At 38.0% G+C, this 21,949-nt stretch overlaps 1 protein-coding gene across 1 annotated transcript; it reads left to right on the top strand.

Moving 5' to 3' along the window:
- The first annotated feature begins 554 nt into the window (after positions 1-554).
- On the top strand, positions 555-21,577 carry LOC127619888 (mothers against decapentaplegic homolog 4-like). The gene is made up of 11 exons (XM_052092915.1): positions 555-855; positions 8,340-8,514; positions 8,677-8,700; positions 10,447-10,665; positions 10,841-11,044; positions 11,150-11,245; positions 11,355-11,408; positions 11,901-12,084; positions 15,408-15,576; positions 18,078-18,216; positions 21,307-21,577. Exons 1-11 carry the CDS (start codon positions 580-582, stop codon positions 21,516-21,518), a joined length of 1,752 nt encoding a protein of 583 aa, XP_051948875.1. The 5' UTR covers positions 555-579; the 3' UTR covers positions 21,519-21,577.
- The last annotated feature ends 372 nt before the right edge of the window (positions 21,578-21,949 follow it).

The following is a 21,949-nucleotide window of genomic DNA, read 5'->3' as shown; positions in this document are numbered from 1 at the left end:
CAGCATTACATCGTCATGACAACAAAATTGTAATATTGGACATAACTTTTACACAGATAGGGTTAGTGAGTGATTTTTTCACCAAAAAATCATGTTAACACATTTAGGGCCCTATTTTAAGAGTGCTATGCCTTAAGTGCAGTTCAATGCATATATGCAAAGTCAGTAGCTTGGCAATGAGGTTTTGATATTTTCGTACATGCATGCGCTAATTCTAGGTGCAATTGGGTTGGCAAAATCATGTGCGCAAAGAGAACTGGCCCTTCCATTGCAAGGGACTCACTGTAACCAGATATAGTTTTTTTTTATTAAACGAGGGATGAAATGAAATAATGTTTTTGTGGTTATCAGCATTATTCCACAAATGCTCTAAATTGAACATAACTTTATTAAACTGGGAACATTCCTCTAAGGTTCACTAGATGGGAAGCTGAGCTTAATTAAAAGATTTTATCATCGTTCAACTATGATTTAGAAAGGCATTCTGCCACAAATGTACATGAAGCATTAGTATAGTACCATACTGTGTGTTAGCATACAAGATACAGTGTGAAAGCAGCGTGACTAAGATGTGTGTTGATGCTGCTTTTGTGTTTTCCCATCTGTCAGAGCAGCAGGATGTCGGTGAATCCTCCCAACAGTAATGACGCCTGCCTCAGTATCGTGCACAGTCTCATGTGCCACAGGCAGGGTGGCGAGAACGAGGGCTTCGCAAAGCGCGCCATTGAGAGCCTGGTGAAGAAACTCAAGGAGAAGAAGGACGAGCTGGACTCTCTCATCACTGCCATAACCACCAATGGGGTGCACCCTAGCAAGTGCGTGACCATCCAGAGGACACTGGACGGACGCCTACAGGTAAATCAAGTAGTGATTGAAACTGAGGGGTTAAAGGAATAGTTCACCCATTATATATTCACCCTCATGCTGTTTCAAATACGTATGCTGTTATTGTTTTTATTTCTTCACTGCTCTATTACATACAGTGACAGACAATGTGTGCCAATTAGGGCTGGGCGATAAAATGTTATCGATATTTATCAAGAAAAAACATTCCTCGATATCGATGATAAACTTTTGAGTAATTTTCTAAATATAGCCTTTATTCTACATCAAAGATGGGACGATATGTTTATCTCATGATTTGGTTCAATATACACTCACCTAAAGGATTATTAGGAACACCATATTAATACTGTGTTTGACCCCCTTTCGCCTTCAGAACTGCCTTAATTCTACATGGCATTGATTCAACAAGGTGCTGAAAGCATTCTTTAGAAATGTTGGCCCATATTGATAGGATAGCTTCTTGCAGTTGATGGAGATTTGTGGGATGCACATCCAGGGCACGAAGCTCCCGTTCCACCACATCCCAAAGATGCTCTATTGGGTTGAGATCTGGTGACTGTGGGGGCCATTTTAGTACAGTGAACTCATTGTCATGTTCAAGAAACCAATTTGAAATGATTCGAGCTTTGTGACATGGTGCATTATCCTGCTGGAAGTAGCCATCAGAGGATGGGTACATGGTGGTCATAAAGGGATGGACATGGTCAGAAACAATGCTCAGGTAGGCCGTGGCATTTAAACGATGCCCAATTGGCACTAAGGGGCCTAAAGTGTGCCAAGAAAACATCCCCCACACCATTACACCACCACCACCAGCCTGCACAGTGGTAACAAGGCATGAAGGATCCATGTTCTCATTCTGTTTACGCCAAATTCTGACTCTACCATCTGAATGTCTCAACAGAAATCGAGACTCATCAGACCAGGCAACATTTTTCCAGTCTTCAACTGTACAATTTTGGTGAGCTCTTGCAAATTGTAGCCTCTTTTTCCTATTTGTAGTGGAGATGAGTGGTACCCGGTGGGGTCTTCTGCTGTTGTAGCCCATCCGCCTCAAGGTTGTGCGTGTTGTGGCTTCACAAATGCTTTGCTGCATACCTCGGTTGTAACGAGTGGTTATTTCAGGCAAAGTTGCTCTTCTATCAGCTTGAATCAGTCGGCCCATTCTCCTCTGACCTCTAGCATCAACAAGGCATTTTCAGCCCACAGGACTGCCGCATACTGGATGTTTTTCCCTTTTCACACCATTCTTTGTAAACCCTAGAAATGGTTGTGCGTGAAAATCCCAGTAACTGAGCAGAATGTGAAATACTCAGACCGGCCCGTCTGGCACCAACAACCATGCCACGCTCAAAATTGCTTAAATCACCTTTCTTTCCCATTCTGACATTCAGTTTGGAGTTCAGGAGATTGTCTTGACCAGGACCACACCCCTAAATGCATTGAAGCAACTGCCATATGATTGGTTGATTAGATAATTGCATTAATGAGAAATTGAACAGGTGTTCCTAATAATCCTTTAGGTGAGTGTATGATATGAGGGTCAGGATTCAATATAATCTCGATTCGATATAATAACACTTAAATGATAAAATATTACAGATAATTGTTTATTTTCTGAAAATGTTTTTGAGCAAAAAGCACATTATGTCACATTAAGGGTTCATCATGCGGCTCACAGTGTTTCCGGTTCAGCGATTATCAAAGAGAATCTCTTTGTTTCTTTAGTGCATCTATGCTGCGTGAGATTATAATGTATATTTCTTTTTACTTTTTTTATCTGACTGAAGGAACAGAAAGGATATTAAGACATATTATTCAATAAAAGTGGAGTGCGCCTCATCTTTGATGGGCACACATTACACGGAGGAAATTATCCGTTTTAATCTCAAGCACTTTTCATCAAAACAAGGTGATCTTCCAGGTACTCCAGTTCTTAAAGTTCTAAAAGCTAAATTAGAGCATTTTAAGGACTTCATGGACATTGTGTGAACCCTGTACACAATGTAGAAAAAAGCACAGTAGGAGTAAAATCAAGCGATATAGAAATTGGGAAGTTTGACGGGTTATTTAATTTATGATCACACTGACAGAAAACACGCAAGCAGTTTGTCAGCTAACTGAATCACAGTCATTAAATCAGCCGGTTAAGAAGTATACCCTTACTGGCAAATTTGCTGCAAATTCGACACTCATTCTTTTCATATGCAAATGAGCTTTGCGGCAAACTCTTCATTGTTGCCAAAAGTTTGCTGCAGGTTCACCACTACTGATTAAGAGCTGCACATTTCTGGCAAACAATTGCGGAAATTCGCAAGCTCATTTGCCTGAGAAAAACGAGTGGAAAACTTGCATTAAGTTTGTCAAAACTCTATCTTTTTTAAAAGGGTTAGCAGACTAACGGCTACATAGCCCTGCTGTCAAATAAACCAGTAATTAGGCTACATAGCCGGTAACTACTTATGCTATTTTTACTGAGCTATTGAGCTATTTTTATTCAGCATACAATTGTCTCCACTGAAAGACTTGAAAGTCTTTCAGTGGAGACAATCGTATGCTGAAGATGATGAAATTAGCAACACCTTATTTAGGATTAAATCCTAAACTGAGTATTCAAGAACTTTAAATTAAAAGGTAGCTTACCCTGTGGAGTTTACTTGTAAACAATCAACTCGTATGTTTGCATTTATTCGCAAGGTCTAACAAACACGTGGAATGCATTTCCTTCCCCATTAATGGTCGATATATCGATATAGAACGGTATGAAAATAGATATTTTGATAATATTTTTGGCCACAGAACCCAGCCTCAAGCATCAATACAATATCATAACAAGTTGTCCATATGACTCGTACACAATATTCCAAGTCTTCTGAAGCTATTCTATAGCTTTGTGTGAGGAAGAAATTGAAATGTATGTGATCATTGATAACAGAATTTTCATTTTTGGATGAACTATTACTTTAAAATTTGTTTTTATGTTTAAAGCAGTGAATTGTAAAAGAAAATGGTGAGTACACACTCATCCTTCCAAATGTTAGTGCTGAATGGATGACACATTTCTTAGATTAAATCTAGACTTATTTAGACTAAATCTTAAATAGTTTGTTTTTGTAAACAGGGACTGAACAGCTAGAGCAAGTATTTTAAGATCTCAGGTTTGATTGGATATGACACAGTGGTGGGTAGATCTGAAGGTAAATTTAATAAAAGTAGATTTGAAGGTAGTGGGTTGACGCCTGATGTTCACAAGAAACCTATACCCAGTGCTTGATGTGAGCCTGTACGCACTGGTACACCAAACTGGCAATGCTGCAAGAATTACAGTATGTCACCATACTATTTCCCCATATTTTGTGATAACATGCCACACTGTTGTTTCAATCTGTGTTCAATAAACCATATGAACTGTATCTTTTTATCCTGGGCACTAATGCTAAAATGTTCAATATCTTTTTTTGTAACCAAAAGTTAAGGGTATGTGGCTATACATAAACTGACTACCCTAATAAATATTCACAGGAGTAAAAAAGTGTGACAAATAGCCCCGGTGTCCCCTATATATATTTATCTGTTTTATATTGGCCATAGGCCACCCTGCTGTTTAGCAGTATTAGCAATGGGCTTTTAAAAACCCATATAGATGTAGATCAACACCTAAAAAAAACCTTTTCCCCTCCATGTCAAACGTCCTTTAGAAAGTGTATTTTCCTACATTGTTCACACAATTGTCTTCCCTAAATCTATTTTTAAATTCTGCGATAAATCAAGTCGGGCAATGTAAATAAATCCAGGCATTGTCCATTGAATAGCAGCATAAACTGAACATTGGGTGGATGTTGCTAATCATATCAACACTGCACACATCTGAACATACAGATTGTATGTGGCAGAACGGGATGCAGTTGCAGCTTCAGCCCATTTAAATAACTTCCTGCCCTTAGCATTGGTTCCCATGGAGACTAGATGATTGACAGCCGCTACAAAGAGATACATTCATAACAAGGCTCAATAACCTCAAAGTCATGGTTTATATGGAGTAGGTGGGCATCTGCACCATTTCTCCACAGGCAGATTGTGAGGGAGGGAGAGGCTGTGAAGTTTGTTTTGTCTAAAACACAGGAAAGGGGCCGGGTTAACATAAGGCTCTCTGTTTTTTCCTCTATGTGTGTTGAATGGTTGATAGATTGTACACTCTATTCTTTACACAAGATCTAATGATATTCAGGCTCAAATGAAAGAAAAGCTATATGTTGGCAGAAATAGAGACTGTGTAAGAATAGAACTAAACTGTTGTGTGAATACATGCCGTCTCACCTTTTTTACCTTATCAAAGACAGCGAGAGCATGTAAAGAAACAAATTTTCTAGATTTTTACATTTTCTCTAGAATATGTGTATGCAAGTGGTGCTTGCATTTACACTCTTATGCTAGGGTAATGTGTGAGGGTGGTTGCTGAGGCATTGCTATGTTGTTGCTAAGGTGGTCGCTAGGTAGTTGTTAGGGTGTTCTGGGTGGTTCTTAGGTGATTGCTTACTGGCCCAATAAGTCAAAAGAGACCACACCCAAGTCTCTATGATATTCTGGCCTCTAGATATGGCTCTTGTCCATCCTTCAATGTAAGTCTATATATGACTTATTATTATTGTGTATTATCACTTTTCTCTTAAAATTTTTACAAAACCTTTCAATGGATTGTCTCTTTGAAATATTGTAACTAAAACTGGTAGTTATGACTGGATGAGCCACATCCAAAGTCGTTGTAAAATAGCCAATATGCTCACCTGTAACTGCACATCTGCATATTAATGTATAAATTCTATATATCTACAATCAAAGCCTCTTTCAAGGCAAGTCGGACATCTTGGGAACACTTCCAGGCAGCTATTTTCTATAAATATAAGCTGCATGAAAGTACAGCTTCCGTCTACATGAATGGATAAAGACTGAAATCTCCAAATTGGTTGGTCAAGATTGTGATCAAAGAACATATTTCAAATCTGATAGCAGTTACATCTGATACCAATTATATGATAAATTGAGAAAAAAATGCTATTTTCTCAGCTGGTCCAGTTAATGCGCATGCACATCCTCAAATTCACTAACTAGGTAGTATGCCATACACAACCGGTGGCTCTGAGTTACCGAGAGATACGGTGCTGCCAGTAAGGCACTGAGTACGTATCTCAGTGCCATTTGGCCAACGGGCTGGCGCGTATGTTCGTGCTGAGGTATAATGACATATAGAGCCCTGGTTGCAAGTAATTCATGAAGGAATGATGTCTGGATGGGAAGGCAAGGATGAGAGGCGTTGGAGTGCTTCCGGTGTCGTGCTGGTGAAACTGGTTAATGGGGTGAAACACTAAAGAAAGGTGGCTCCCGGTTGATGACCCCACAGCTGGGCTGAAGGGACTGGTGGAGGTGCGGCAGGCAATAATAGTATAAATGAAGCATTTATCACTTTGATTATTGACTTTGTCAACAAATATAAATACACAGCACAGCCTCAAGTGGCTTATTGCTTTATTAGATGTTTGGTAATATTTATTTGCCAAAAACACATTTGTCTGTCATAATCATAACCCTTAATTTTGGTTTGTCAAATAAGTTTCAACAGGTAGGTTGGTAAATATCTAAGTAAAGTACATACATTTCAAGTTGTTTTTAAGATGTCTTTTCTTTACTTACCAAATGAAAAGCTGAAGAATGAAATTTTAATAATCTTAGTGTATTTTTTAAATGCTTAAAATGCCTCACAGAGGTCTATCAGAGCATTGACCAGGACATTTTTATGTTGTTAGGGTTGTCAATATTTAAAAAATCATTCATATTATAATTCATATTATAATTCATATAATTCAAATATATTACCCCAAATAAATTTATTGTGACAACAGACATGCATTTAAACTAGAGGTCGACCGATAGTGGATTTTGCAGATACTTGAAATTAAGGTGGTGGGAAAGGCTGAAAACCAATTTATTGGCCGATAGTTTTAAAATCAGTTAATAGAATTTCAAAAAAAATCTTATTCTTTTTTTACTATTGTGGGCAATGACAAAGAGTCTAAAATGAATGAAATCCCAGATGCAGTTTATTGTTCAACCAAAGTCCTGATAACAACCAGACAAAATAAAGATTTGGTGTATAACATGGGACTTTTAAGTATAAACAAGCTTAAAACACACATTGGGGACTCACACATTGATGAAAACTCTATCTGCAACTATCTTCATAGAATTTGGCTGAAAAAGTTTATCAGCAACGATTGATCGGTAAAACCAATATATCAGTTTACCTCTAATTTAAACAATACAAAAAGTGTCTTTAAAAGCTTTATTTCTGTATCATTGAACATAATCCTATTATTGGCTTACTTCCCTCACTAATTTAATCATAAGTGCTGTTTTTAGGACAACATAGTTTAGAACTTTGAAAAACACGTCTTGAGATTCCTGCTTTCTGTTTTGTCTTAAAACACAAAATGTGTCTGTGGTGGTTGTGCTGCCTGCTCTCATTGGTTTGACAAGGCACGTTGCCTATACAGCTGGAGTTGCGCTGTCTGCCCCCTACATAAAAACAGGTGGTACATCAAGCTTGAATTGCTCCGATGGTAGGAACTAAACATTTGGCGTACATGGTCAGGGGCATGGTTAATTGTTTATTAATTTTAAATAATTTTAAAATATATTATTTAAAAATGTATAATTATTTGCCCTTAATTAACACATTAAGTCGACAGCTCTACTTTTTATAGTATGACTACAGGTACAGTCCAACTGGTGTAACTTGGGTTCAGTGTCTTGTTCAAGGGCACAATAATGGCAACTCCATTTAAACCTTTGTTTCAGTCTTGCTGTTGAAATGGCAAAGACAGCTGGATTTATCCTTCTCCTCAGCTGTAGTATCATCCTGCAGTGCTCAACTGTAGTGTCACGCCTCATAGTGTTAATCTATAAAGGATTATCATACCACACACACGTCCTGCTCTCCTACTACGCTCAGCAAGCATGCGCAGCTGTGGTGTGGACCTCTTGTTCTGTGTGCTCAGGGTCATGGGATGCTCTCTTGTTATGCTACTGCATTCCTGTCACATTGCGGGCCAGAAATAACATTAGTAACTGCTTATGCTGAGGAGAATAAATTGTGAAAGCAAAGATTCATTCTATTAGGTGACACTGCAATTTCATAATTCAAATCTATACAATCAATAGTATTTTCATACAGTTTGAATATGTTAGTTCACCTGAAAATGAAAATGCTGTCTTTATTTACTCACCATCATGCTGTTATAATGCATGACTTTTTCCATGGAACGCAGTAAAAATAAATAGTGAAGATTGAAGAACATACTAGTCAATTGTTTCATTCAGTTTCAGTTTCAATTTTTTTTTCTCATGATTGGTTAACTTTTTTGCCTTCACATTACAAAACGTTCTTATTCATTTGTCTCTTCTCCTCTGTTCTTTTCCCGTCTCTTCTCTTTCTGTAGGTTGCGGGCCGTAAAGGTTTTCCTCATGTAATCTATGCCCGGTTGTGGCGCTGGCCAGATCTTCACAAGAATGAGCTAAAACATGTGAAATTCTGCCAGTATGCATTTGACCTCAAATATGATAACGTTTGTGTCAACCCATACCATTACGAGAGAGTGGTGTCACAGGGCATCGGTGAGTCTGCTGATATTACTGATCATTTATTCCTCTTTGAACACAAACCAGTATCATGGCTTGGCTTACTTAACCTTCTTAACTTAAATCAGATGAGGGAAGCATTTTCTTTTTTTTAAAATTTGTAATATGTTTTTCTCTCCATTGTTCTCACCCCTCTAGTTGGTCTCAGTCTTCAAAACACAGGTGAGTTCTGCATGCAGCATAATCTTTGCATAAAAGTGGACACTATTTTGAAAATGTACTTCTACTTATAATTTTAAATAGTGAAACTACAGTCAATATACCCTTTTAAAAGGTAGTTAGCTACACTACACACTACTAAGTTGGTAGTTGCATTGAAGCTATTTAGAGGGGTGGTTTTTAACCTAATATTTAGCATTTTTTATCAGAGTGTTTTATCAGAAGCGGTCGTACAGCTGTAAAGCTCTGTTGTACAAACAGTGTGATTTCTAATGGTATGAAATTAAAATAATATTTGAAAATATAGGGTTAACAGTTGATATATCTGGTCGATTCATTAATGTAATTGGTTTTTAAAAAAACTTGTTTTTTAAAAAGTTTTTACAAATAAAATTATATATTATTGTGCATTGTAGTCCTACTGTTAAACTGCATATGGGAGTGCATTTGAATGGAAGAGGAAAAACTCCAAAAGAAACACTGTCATTTTAAAACGTATGTATAAAATTATGAGCACTCACATGAGATGAAGACTCCTGTCATATCAGTAACCTTATAAAAGCTGTTTTATTCTACATGGAGAGGGTCCGCACATGGGGGCTGCCATGTTTGAATCACATGACCAGCCTACCTTAATCTCAGTAACCGTCCTGTTGTTGGACAATTTCACTCATGACTGTGATAAGTGAATTTCTAAAAGTACATCTGAAACTGAAAACTATTGATGTATCCACTCCTCTAGGTGTCACTCTAAGTCCAAGATGACACAAACAAAAGAGTCAATGACTGCATCTTTAAAGGGGTCATGACATATGAATCACATTTTCCTTGAACTTTTGATGTATAAGAGGTTATTGTACTATAAAAACACAACTTCAGAACACAACTTCCTCCTAACTGCAAAAAGAGCATTAGTTAAAACCAAGCTGCAAAAACGACTCGTTCTCTACTTCCTCCACACTGTGATGTCACACTGTGGTAGACATTTGCATCTGACATCTGGCCTCCACAACAACACATCAATGCATAGTAGTGGTGAGCAGTTAGATGGCAAGTAGAGAGAGCAGTTTATTTAAGAGGAGGAGCCAATCATAACTGTGGGTGTGTACTGTCAAGTCTTAAAGGAGAAGCAGCACCAAAACTGAGCGTTTCTGACTGAGGATGATCATATTTTACAAATAAATGACTTTTTTTGTGTGCTCCTGGACAGCAATTCCAAGTAAACTTCCCATTGCCTTTGAAGGAATGCAATGTGATGGTTGGACAAAGTAACATTTATCTTTAACAATGCTATCAAAGTGAATAGCAGACACAATAATGCCGCTACAACACAGGCCACCATCTTGATTATTTTGGGTTGAATGGATCACATGACAACCAATAGGTCATCGTTTTTGAAATTCTCAGTTTTCCCAGTCCACACTACAACGCAAAGACAACATTTTCAAATTGATCTACTTGGAAGAGCATTCTCGAAATCGTCTCGGTATCTAAATTAATGAATTTTTTTTTATACATAAATATATTAGAGTAACATGGCCTAAATTAGCTACAATTTTTGTTTCTGTAGTTACTCCCCAACACTGAAGGTGATTCATTATTAGTGCTTATCATATTCATGGCTTGCTCTTAATGGGGATCGATAAAGCAACCTTCCGATTCCCCATCCTGAGCTTTAGCCTCCATGCCACTTCAGAGATGTAAAAAATGTTTTTGCATTCATAGATTTGTCCTGTGGCTGGTGTCTAGGTCCCTCTGGCAGGCTGATAAAGGAAGAATACAGCCATGACTGCATTCAGATGGATGTTCCGCCAGTCCTGCCTCCCCAGCAGGATCATCAGGGGGTGATGAAGCTCCCTCCACCAGACCACTACGGCCAACCACTGCCACCAATACAACTGCCTTCAGAACCCACCCGCGCACCCCCACCAGTCACCCTTTACTCCAATATGCCAATATCCCCCACTGGTAAGCACTGACCTGTGACCACAAAGGATATTCTGGGATGTTGGAATAGTTCACCTAGATTTTAAAATTTGGTCATTTTTCTCGCCCTCATGTTGTCCCAAATACAAATAATTTTCTAAGACCTATTCTAAGTTTGGTTAAAGGCTTGCTAGACATTTAAGTCATCTTCTTTCAGCTTCAGGCTCTATGATGCCAATGCAGGGAGGTCATGTTGAAGGCCTTCTACAGATTGCGTCTCCTCAGGTTCAGGTCATAACCCCTACCCCTCCCCCCTCCACCCCCACACATGGACCACCACAGACCCCCGTCCCACCCCAGCCTCCACCCAACCAGAATGGCTACAATAGCTCTAAACACTTGCAGACCTCCTCCTTTCACAGTGAGTGTTATATCATAGATGTTGCTATTTTTTTTAAAGAGCAGAATCTATATATTTTATTACTGTTTATTACTGAATATCTATCTCAAATCTGTATTGTTGCAGCAACGTGGACAGGCAGCAGTACAGCCTCCTACACTCCTGTAGGACCTCAGCAGAATGGCCGTGGCCACCAGCCTCCTCTTCATCACCCCCACTATTGTATGTTACTTAAAGATTTTGAAACTTTAAACATTGGTATGTGACTTATTAATAGAAGTATGGCAAAATCTGTATAACTTAAGTGAGAATTATGTTCTTCTTCAATCAGGGTCTCAGCATCACAATTCGGCATCTTTCCCCCCTCCAGTCTCCAATCATCCAGGTTTCTGCTTAACATAAACTCTATTTCAAAACCTATTGAGCTGTCTCTACATAGACAGTTACCTTCTAAGGAAGCACAAATTCTGACTCATTCTAATGTTGCTTCAAACCCATATGACTTCCTTTCTTCTTTGGAACACAAAAGAAGAAAAAAAATCTTTACACACCTTTTCACCATATAATGGAAGTGAATAATGATTCTGGGCTGTCAAGTTTCAAAAAGGACAACAACAAAAAAAAACCACTGTAAAAGTAATCAATTCGACAAGGTATCTTATAAGGAACCCTAATTTTGTTGCCTACTTTTTGGAACAGTCTTTGCACTGGGAGCACGCCTACGATGCCTTAAAATGCTGTCAAGGTAGGCAGCTCGGCAGGTTTTGGAACTGAGTTATTATGTCCAATTAATGTAACTAAATATGAATGTATCTAACTTTCATTTATATTAATGCTGTTGGACTCACAGGTCAATATTCATGTGCTTTATCCACAGGTCCTGAATTCTGGTGTTCCATCTCATACTTTGAGATGGATGTGCAGGTGGGAGAGATGTTTAAAGTGCTGTCCAGCTGTCCGGTTGTGACGATTGACGGGTATGTGGACCCCTCAGGAGGTGACCGCTTCTGCCTGGGTCAGCTTAGTAATGTGCACCGCACAGACGCTAGTGAGCGGGCCAGGTATGTGAACCACAGTCCAGTAACTATTCCAGCCAGAGCTTTACAGTATGAATATGTACTGTATGTATGTGTGGTTGATAGGGTTTGTGGATTTTTCACATATTTATAATATATTCAAAATTATTATGTTGGTAAATTAAATAACATTGTGAATATCGGGATGATTTTAATCATTGTTTTATTTGGCTTTGACGTGTCCTAAAATCCATGCCAGTAGGCTAGTTTGCAGTTTAAGAATGGTAGGACATAAATGTTGAAATAGCATCTCTAGTTCAAAGTCAACATGAAATCAAATGGACCCTATTTACTTTTATAGTACATTTTCCTGGTCTTATTCTGTAGTCATTTTAATCATTCTTCAAAATGTAATACCTTGCTCCACCTCTAAAATGTCCTATTTATCAAGCCCTCCAACCACTTCATACAGAGAATTTTCTTTAGCGGTGCAATGTGGCAGGCCAATATATAACTGAAAATGAAAATATTGTTATCGATGGTTGAATTATTGTAAAGATTGTACATTTTAAACAACACTTATTGTGTTTCAAAATGCTAATAGTAAAAATATAGCTGCAAGCAGCAATGAGGATTCCTTCTCAAAATGGCAAATCATTTAAAAATTGATCAGTAGAGGGTTGAGGTTAAACCCTCCCGATGGAGGAATCCTAAAAACATGTCTTTCTGTCTGAATCCTAAATGAAAAATGATGGCTGTGGCCTGGATTTGAACCTCTGACCCTTCACTTACCAGTGCAACATCTTAGCCAAGTTAGCTATTCACATTGCTGAGTATTTCTGCTTTCAGTTTCTGTATAAAAAAGAACCAGTGGCTAGCATTGTAAGATTTGGCCCAAGTTCAAACAGCTGTAATTAAGTCATCTTTTGACATATCAAGGTGAAATTTTGTACAGTACTTCAGAGTGATGTCATCTTGAAGCATGTTAAAATCAGTCAAAATTACATTTGATTTATTGACACATATATATTGAGGCAGTGTGGACATTCACATAAATACACCCCTTTCAGCCATTTGTTATTGTATTCATTTTTGCTAAGTAACAAATTGAAAGACTTCAACTCTACACATGGGTACCAAATTTCAAGTCAATTGGATCTACGGTTCAAGAGAAGAGGATTTTTGTAGGTTTTCCCAAATTTTCACTCTACAGGAAAATCCATCATGGCGGAAAGTATGGGAAAACACTTGTTTTGCCTTTTCAGATCATCACATACATTAATATTGTAAAAAGGCTGAAAGCAAATGAGATTTTAGAGATTAAGAAACTTTAGTTTTAGATTTCTTTAGTTAATAGCTACATTGGTCAGTCCTAGTGGTTGCATATGTGTATGTGAGTTCTTGTTGGCGTGTACATTTTCATAGGTTTTATGTTTGCCATAAAACACGTTACAAAAATTGCAACACTGTGCCAACATGACACTATGGAATATAATAATAAGCAAACACTATGCAATGTTTATGCACAGTGATATCTAGGAGATATAACTGGATTCTACTAGGGTTTCAGATTTTAAGAAATTAATTAATGTATGAAAATCGATGAATCAACAATAAAAATAATAATCTGTAATTGGTAAACAGCTTTAAACAAAAAACAAAAAAAATACAAGATGTATATTTTCTTCAATCACAGCTTTTATTTATACAAAGTTAGATTTTTACTGACCAACTTTTCTAATGCAAACTAACGTCAACATTCGTCAACAAAATATCCTGACTGAAGAAGGAAACATGAAACAGTCTCCAAAGTAAGTTCGTAAAAAACAGCTTCAAGAGAAACAGGAAGAGTCAACAGTCACACATATTGGACAGTTTTAGCATTCATACAATCCCTAACATAGACTTCTAAGACATAAGAGGCATTGTAAGCCTTTCAACATTAGCCAGAAAGGCTGCCATACTTTCAGGAACTTATCAGTAGATCCAGACAATATATACTCGATCGATAAACGTAATCAATTAAGTTATTAACAACGAATAATCGGTCATCGATTATTCATTAGCATCCCTAGTCTCTACCACTTTGTTTACTCACAACCTGATGTAATGTAATGCAACCATGTCAACAACAGCACATCTGATTTCAGTTGTGACATTCAGTGGCAATGTTTATTTGTGTTATTGTCACGAAATGCTGAGGCAGGACTCAAAAGCAGAGTTAAAAAGGAGAGTTACTTATCAAAAAACAAAAACTAACATAAAGCTCCCACAAGGGGGACAACATACATAAACTACCCCATAGAGGAAAAAGGTAATCCAGGGCTGGGGCAGAATGCAGTGGGGAACAGGACTGACTGGACTCGGTAGGGATGAACAGGAACGAACATACAAAATATCGGACCAACCAACTTGACCAACTGGGTAACAAGCACACAAGACTGGAATCAAAACGAACATGCACTCAACAGCAAACATGAGAAGACTAAAATAGGGTGATAAATCAGACTGTTTAACAAGACAGAGCAGGTGTGACTAATAAACAAATAATGCGCAAACAAGGAGCAGGGTATGATGTAAGAAAGAGAGACACGCGGTGATACAGAAACAAAACAAAGCCACGTGCTTTTACAAGACAACAAATCACACGAATGGCAAGATCGCACATCGCCAAGACAATAAGGCAATATACGCCCATGCCAACCGACAAACAAGACGAGAATGCGTAGCAACGGCAAATAAAGCAATGCCACACATTCTCACACTAAACGAAACCTGAGAGTACATCGCGAGGCAAACACCACACGATGCATGGAACAGTCGACAAAAACAAGACAGGACACCTGTGCGAGAGTTCGGCCACACACACCGGACACCTTAGACCAAAGTGAACAAACCCCAACTCAATGCAACGCGAGAGGGACACGAGTGCGCATGCTGCCAAGATGACATAAATGCGATGCACCCACGTCAATAACAGACAGACATGGAGCGCGAGACTCCGGATCCCGACACAGACCGAAACCGAACCAGACAGGAAATCAGGATCCAGACACCATGGGCTGATGAGCACACGGCAGGGAATCAGGAAATCAGGATCCAGACACCATGGGCTGATGAGCACACGGCAGGGAATACAACCGAAACCATGCGCTCACACGAAGACGGACAACTAAACACAAGATGTGTTGAGATGATGATGCCACAGTCCTGTTTAACCAAAACCCAGACTGACAGAGTGACAGGACCGTGACAGTTACATAACTATCTGATAAAACCAAAACTATAGGGCAGTGCTGTAACCATGTAAATTCAGTAATATGATGTGCTGTCCTGAAATTGACGCTAGCTTCTGTCCCGTTCTGCAGGTTGCACATAGGTAAAGGCGTGCAGCTAGAGTGTCGTGGAGAAGGAGACGTCTGGATGCGCTGCATGAGCGATCATGCCGTCTTTGTGCAGAGTTACTACCTGGACAGAGAGGCGGGCCGAGCGCCAGGAGACGCCGTACACAAAATCTACCCAGGAGCCTACATTAAGGTCAGAGATGTCACATCTGTGGTGGATTTAGGCGTGGGTGACATTGGCAGCTGCCCAGGGCAGCATGTTACATCTTCACTATATAATTATAATACATTAATCATTTTTAAAGGTATTAAATGTTGTACAACCAAGTCAGAGCAGTAAGTGTTTTTTTTGTTTTTTTCATATTCTTGTTATTGTTGTTTGATTAATATTAACAACATACTAGACAAAAACAGGTCTGTTAGGCTGCATTTAAACCTCAAATATGCTATTTTTATGTTTTTTTTTACCCAGCCCTAGTTCACGCTGCTCTTTTCCATACAGTGAAAGCATGAAGTGACCAATATTCTGCAATATTCCAAGGTTTCTAAAGCCATACGACAGTTTGTGGAATGAAGAAACCAAAATTTAAGTCATTACTGTATATCTTCTCCTCAGCAGACGTTTTCAGTTAGCCCTTGTTTACATTCAGATTAAAAAATGAAAAGTCATTGACTTGCATGTGTAGTAAGTCTGAAAGTGGAATGACGCTTGGCATGTTATCAGTGAATGACGTCTAAATTTTGATTTCATAAGACTTGGAATACAGCGCTTTTAATTGTTTGTCCTTAAGATTAACAGATGTAGTCATTAGCCTAGATTCCATCAACATTTTTGTGCTGTTTAGTGAAAAAGCAGAATAATTTTTTTTTTGGGCGAAATTTCCCGTCTTCTGCCTGTTTCCATTCAAATGACCTTTTATCAATAAAAATTGTGTGCATGATGTTGTCATGCTTAAAAAAACACTTTGTCGAATAAGTTTTGGTTTATCGCAACAGAAATCTGCCCATAAGCCGTTTCCATACAGAAATGTGCATTTATCTCTAATTCGCCTCCCAGATGTCCCTATTTGTTTCCTCTGAAGTTTTGGTATGGGGAGATTATTGAGAATACATTGAAATTAGCCAGCTTACTGTCATTTTAATTTCACAAATAAAAGCAATCAGAAGAGGAGGAATTGCAATCAAAAGGGAGCAGTTGCCCTTCTGATAGGACTGTAATATTGGTGCTGATGTTCCGCCTATCGCTGATTGCAACGGATGCCGACCCCAAAAAGTGAATCGTCATGGCCCTGTTCAAGCTGGCAACCTGCACCAGGTAGTGGGGGAAACTTTTGGTATTAGTTTAAGGACCATCCATCGATGTGTGTATGCTGTGTGCACAGCTATTAAAGACAAACTGATGCGGTGTAATATCAGGGTTTACATATGATCAACTTTTAATGACCAACTGAATTTGATTGTCATCCAAAATTAATATTAGCATCATAATGAAATTGACATTTTCTGAAGAAGCTCAGCAAATGTGATCGGAGGTAAAGAGGGTGAGATTTAAAATATTTAAAAAATGTTAAATGTTTAAAAGCTCGTTTTCGTAAGTGAACTCCGCATTGGACAAATAGTTCTAATGGTTTATAGTCTTGAAAAAAGTGTAGAAAATTCGGAGAATTACGTTTTTCATCTACAGAACAGGGTAAGGCTAATTTATTTTTGTGTAAAGAAAAGGCAAGTATAGGTTTAACAATGTTATTTATTCGATTGGTAATTTATTTAATTTCATACAGGGATTTTGCCGGCATGTTTTCAAAAGTAAGCTGAACAATAATTTATTAGAATTGGTCTATATTAGTGTTCCAAAAAAGCACACTGATGCTTTTCTCTTGTGTATTTATTTTTTATTTAAAACTTTAATTTTGCACAGAAATGATATTTTTTTTTATTTTGGGCTAATTTCATGACTATTATTTTGAATGGTGTGGAAACTTTAATAAATAAACGGATGGCTAACGTGATTAAATTAATCGCAAAGAGTTGCCATTCATGTCTTCTCCATGCACTTGCCAATGACCAGTGCATGATACGAGATATTTGTGTTGGCACTCCTGTTAGTGCCATGACGCAGATGTGTTTGCAGCATCGGATCTGGCATGCCGTTAAGATCAATCTATAATCACGCACAATAAATTGGCTTTCAAGGATGTATACTTTGTCGCCATGATTATCTCAGGCTAACGATTGTTGTAAATTCTTTCATGTGACACTACATTTTTGCGTTAATGCCATTTTTATCAACAAAAATGTTTTGTTGCAAACCAGTTATTTGCAACATTTGAAATGAAAAATTATTATGTCAACACTTTTAGTGAAAACATCAGTTATATCGGTAAACTTTTTGATGTGCTACACCTTTTAAAACATCTTTGTGCACAGATATGATTTTGGATGGAAACCCTTGGATGGAAACGTAGTTATATTAAACTTTGAATGAAAAGAGAAGTATAAATATTCTTTAAAATTTAGCTTTTTGTGTTCCACAAATTACATAACAGCACATGGGTTTGGAGCGAATAATGTAAATAATAATGACAGAATTATTTTTCTTTCTTTCAACAATTGTTTCAGGACATGGCACAGAGGATTGTTTGATTAATTTGCTCTGGAAGCCGTTAGAGTGAGTGTGTAGTTTTGTGTCTGCAGGTGTTTGACCTCAGGCAGTGTCACAGGCAGATGCAACAGCAGGCAGCCACAGCGCAGGCAGCAGCAGCAGCGCAGGCGGCCGCAGTGGCAGGAAATATTCCAGGACCGGGAAGTGTTGGTGGAATCGCCCCTGCAGTCAGTGAGTATCTGAATTAACACAATAAAAATCTTATATCATACATTATTTTAATTTTCCCTTGATATCCTCTTACTCTACAGTGGCAAGAAAAAGTATGTGAACCCATTGAAATTAGCTGTTTTTTGTTGTTGTTTTTTATTTTTTGCATTTAACTGGTACTAAAAATGTTATCTCATCTTCATCAAAGTCACATGTATAGACAAACACAATGTTCTTAAGCTAACGATACACATACATTTATAATCTTTCATGTCTTTATTAAACACATCCCACTAATCATTCACTGTGCTGTGGGTGAGTGAACCCTTGGATATATTAACTCTTCAACCAGGCGTTTCCGGTAGTTGCGGATTAGACCTGCATGTTCAGAAAGAATTTTAGATCTTCCTTATAGAACTGCTTCAGCTCAGCCATATTCTTGGGATGTCTGGTGTGAACGGCTCTCTTGAGGTCATTCCACAACATCTCTATTGGGTTTGGTCTGGACTCTGACTGGTCCACTCCAAAAGGTGAATTTTCTTTTTTTTAAGCCATTTTGTTGTTGATTTACTTCAATGTTTAGGGCCATTGACCTGTGGCATCACCCAACTTCTGCTGAGCTTCAGCGCTCACACAGTCTCCCTGACATTATCCTGTAGGATATCTTGATAAACTTTGGAATGTATTTTTCCCTCGATGATGTCAAGCGTTCCAGCCCTTGAAGTGTTAAAGCAGCTCCAAATCAAGATGCTCCCTCCATCAATCTTCACCGGTGTGATGACGTTTTCATGTTGGAATGTGGTGTCCTTTTTACGCCATACGTAGTGCTGCATGTTCTTCCCAAACAATTCAACCTTAGTTTCATTGGTCCACAAAAAATTTTCCCAGTAGCGTTGTGTTCAGGCATGAGCAATGTTTTTGTTGGAAAGCAGTGGCTTCCTACATGGTGTCCTGCCATGGACACCATGCCTGTTTAACGTTTTCTCTATTGTTGACTCTTGAACAGAGATGTTATCCAGTTCCAATGATTCCTTCAAGTCTTTAGCTGTCACTCTAGAGTTCTTATTTACCTCATTGAGAATTCTGAGGTGTGCCCTTTGAGTCATCGTGGCTGGATTGCCACTTCTAGGGAGAGTAGCCACAGTAATAAATCATCTCCATTTATAGACAATTTGTATAACTGTGGACAGATGAATATCTAAGCTCTTCGAGACAACTTTGTTACCCATTCCAGCTTTATGCAAAGCAACAATTCTGATGATCATAGGTCCTCTGAGATCTGTTTTTTGTTAGGTATGGTCCACGTAAGCAGATGCATCTTGTGAATGACACATTTAAAATGTTTGAGTGCTCTTTTATAAGTCAAAGTATGTCTAACCCACAACTCCAATCTCGTTTCATTAATTGGATGTCAGATTTGCCAACTCCTCTAATTAGATTTTGTTGGCGTCATTAGCCATGGGTTTCACATACTTTTTCCAACTGACACTGTGAATGTTTGAACGATGTATTCAATATGTACAAGAGCAATACAATAATGTATGTGTTATTAGTTAAAACCGATTGTAACTGAGATGAAGTTGAAAAATGTATCAGAGCTGTTGGAAAAAATCTTTCAGCGATGCATCGCGAGTCATACCCAAATGATTCTGAATCGATTCTCAAAAGAATCAGAATCGATTCTGAGTTCAGTTTAAATCACAGCAGAGCAGTGGTGTAAAAGAAAGACAGATGTAGAAACAAAGACATGAGTTAAGTGCATACACTAAAGTCAAGTGCAGAAACACGACTGTCTGCAGACCAGCTGTATCAAACACATGACCATTTGTGCCCGAATTAAACTACAATCCCATGTTGGTGATGTTTTCATTTCATTATGAAAACATCCATCCCCCCCCCCCCCCCCTCCCCTGATGCCTTTCTCTCCTCTTGCGTGCTCTCCATTTCATTGGCTTTTGTCATTGCTGGTCAATCTTTTGTCAGGACAGTGTGCAAACCTGATGATAAAGGTTATATCTTCTAATCGCAGAGCAAACAGATAGAACAGTGCATACGAGATGCTTGATAAATTTCTGAAGCAACAACTGCGCTATTTAAAGCACCTTACTATCACCTGTTCAGGTGAAGATATGACTCTCATAGAAGCAGATATATCTCTCATCCTGGACCAGCAACTTTCACTTGTGCTTCAAAATGAAAATGAATTGCATGGCAAAGATTCATTTTAAATAATAATGAAATACTCTTAAATGATTTACAATGCTTAAACAAAAATACAAATAATAATATAATCAGTTGGAGTAATAGTATTCAGTGTATTTTGATGAAGAGCCAATATTTGTTTGTGCTTTATGAGATTTTTTTATGAGGTTGTAAAGAAAGAAACTGAAAAACTGAGATACTCTTTTAAACTACAGAAGCATTTATTTAATCTTGTGGATGATTTGTTCACAGCTCATACTGAATGTTTATTTAATGTGACTCGTTCTGATATTGAAAACAGCTGTTAAATAAAAAGCTGAAATGGAAAAAATAGAGAGTAAAAAATACATTTTGAAGGAACTGAAAAAAGAAATGAATTGCATCGTGATGCATCTAGAATCGTTTAATAATCGAATCGTTACTCTTTGAATCATAATTGAATCGTGAGGACAGTGAAAATTCACTCCTCTAAATTGTATCCACAAATGCAGGTAATTCCAATGGGTTCACATACTTTTTCTTTGTAATGTATTTGCTCTAAAAATGGTCGAAAGTTTGTTTTTAATGACCATTTTACACCCTCTCTCTGACCCTTAGACTAAACAGGCTGTTTTTTTAAACCATTGAAGTCAAAATAAACTGCGTTCACAACCCGTTTTAATTCCATAATGTGATGTAATTCTGAGTAAAACAGGATATTAAAAAATGTCATTTAAAATTAATTGGATTGAAAAGCATATTCTGCTTGGTTAGAGCCGAAAAGGAAAGTAGTTTAAGAGGCAGATATGCCTGGGACATGCATCGCTTTTTTATTACGTGCGACGCATGTCCCAGGCATAATAAACGTGAATGAAAAACGTAAACAATCTTTTCTGCATTTGAGTGAATTTCCAAATGTTTATTTCCCAGGTCTCTCAGCGGCAGCCGGTATTGGTGTGGATGACCTTAGGAGACTGTGTATTCTGCGTCTGAGCTTTGTAAAGGGCTGGGGGCCTGACTACCCTCGCCAGAGTATCAAACACACGCCCTGCTGGGTGGAGGTCCATTTGCACCGTGCGCTGCAGCTGCTGGATGAGGTGCTGCACACTATGCCTCTAGCAGACCCTGGACCTGCTAACTGAACAATACACACTCAGTAAACACACACTGTACTCACTACAGTAAGCGTGCAAACCGCATTATGTGCTAAAATTGCCATATTTGGGTTTGCACTTTTATCAGTCATTAGAATCCCAGTGAAAACACCACATAAAATTAATTATTTTAAAAGAAATTTCCTAGCATATTATTGTTATATAGTGATATGATGAATTTCTAGATTTCAGGTGAATCTCACAAAAATATGTCTGGGTCATACATCACCCTGAAATCAAAATAAATAGATTTTGCATTAAAATAATGTGACCCACATTTTATTACTTCTATGTACTTAAGCATTTGATACGATGTACTTATTTTGTACATACATGTTGTTGCATTTTAATTACATTTAAAGTACCTGCATTTAATTACATCTGTAGTAACACTATTAACCTTACCCATAACCCCTAAT

Source organism: Xyrauchen texanus, chromosome 26 (genome assembly GCF_025860055.1).
Source record: "Xyrauchen texanus isolate HMW12.3.18 chromosome 26, RBS_HiC_50CHRs, whole genome shotgun sequence".
In the NCBI taxonomy this organism is placed as follows: domain Eukaryota; kingdom Metazoa; phylum Chordata; class Actinopteri; order Cypriniformes; family Catostomidae; genus Xyrauchen; species Xyrauchen texanus.
This window is presented reverse-complemented; position numbering and strand designations above follow the sequence as displayed.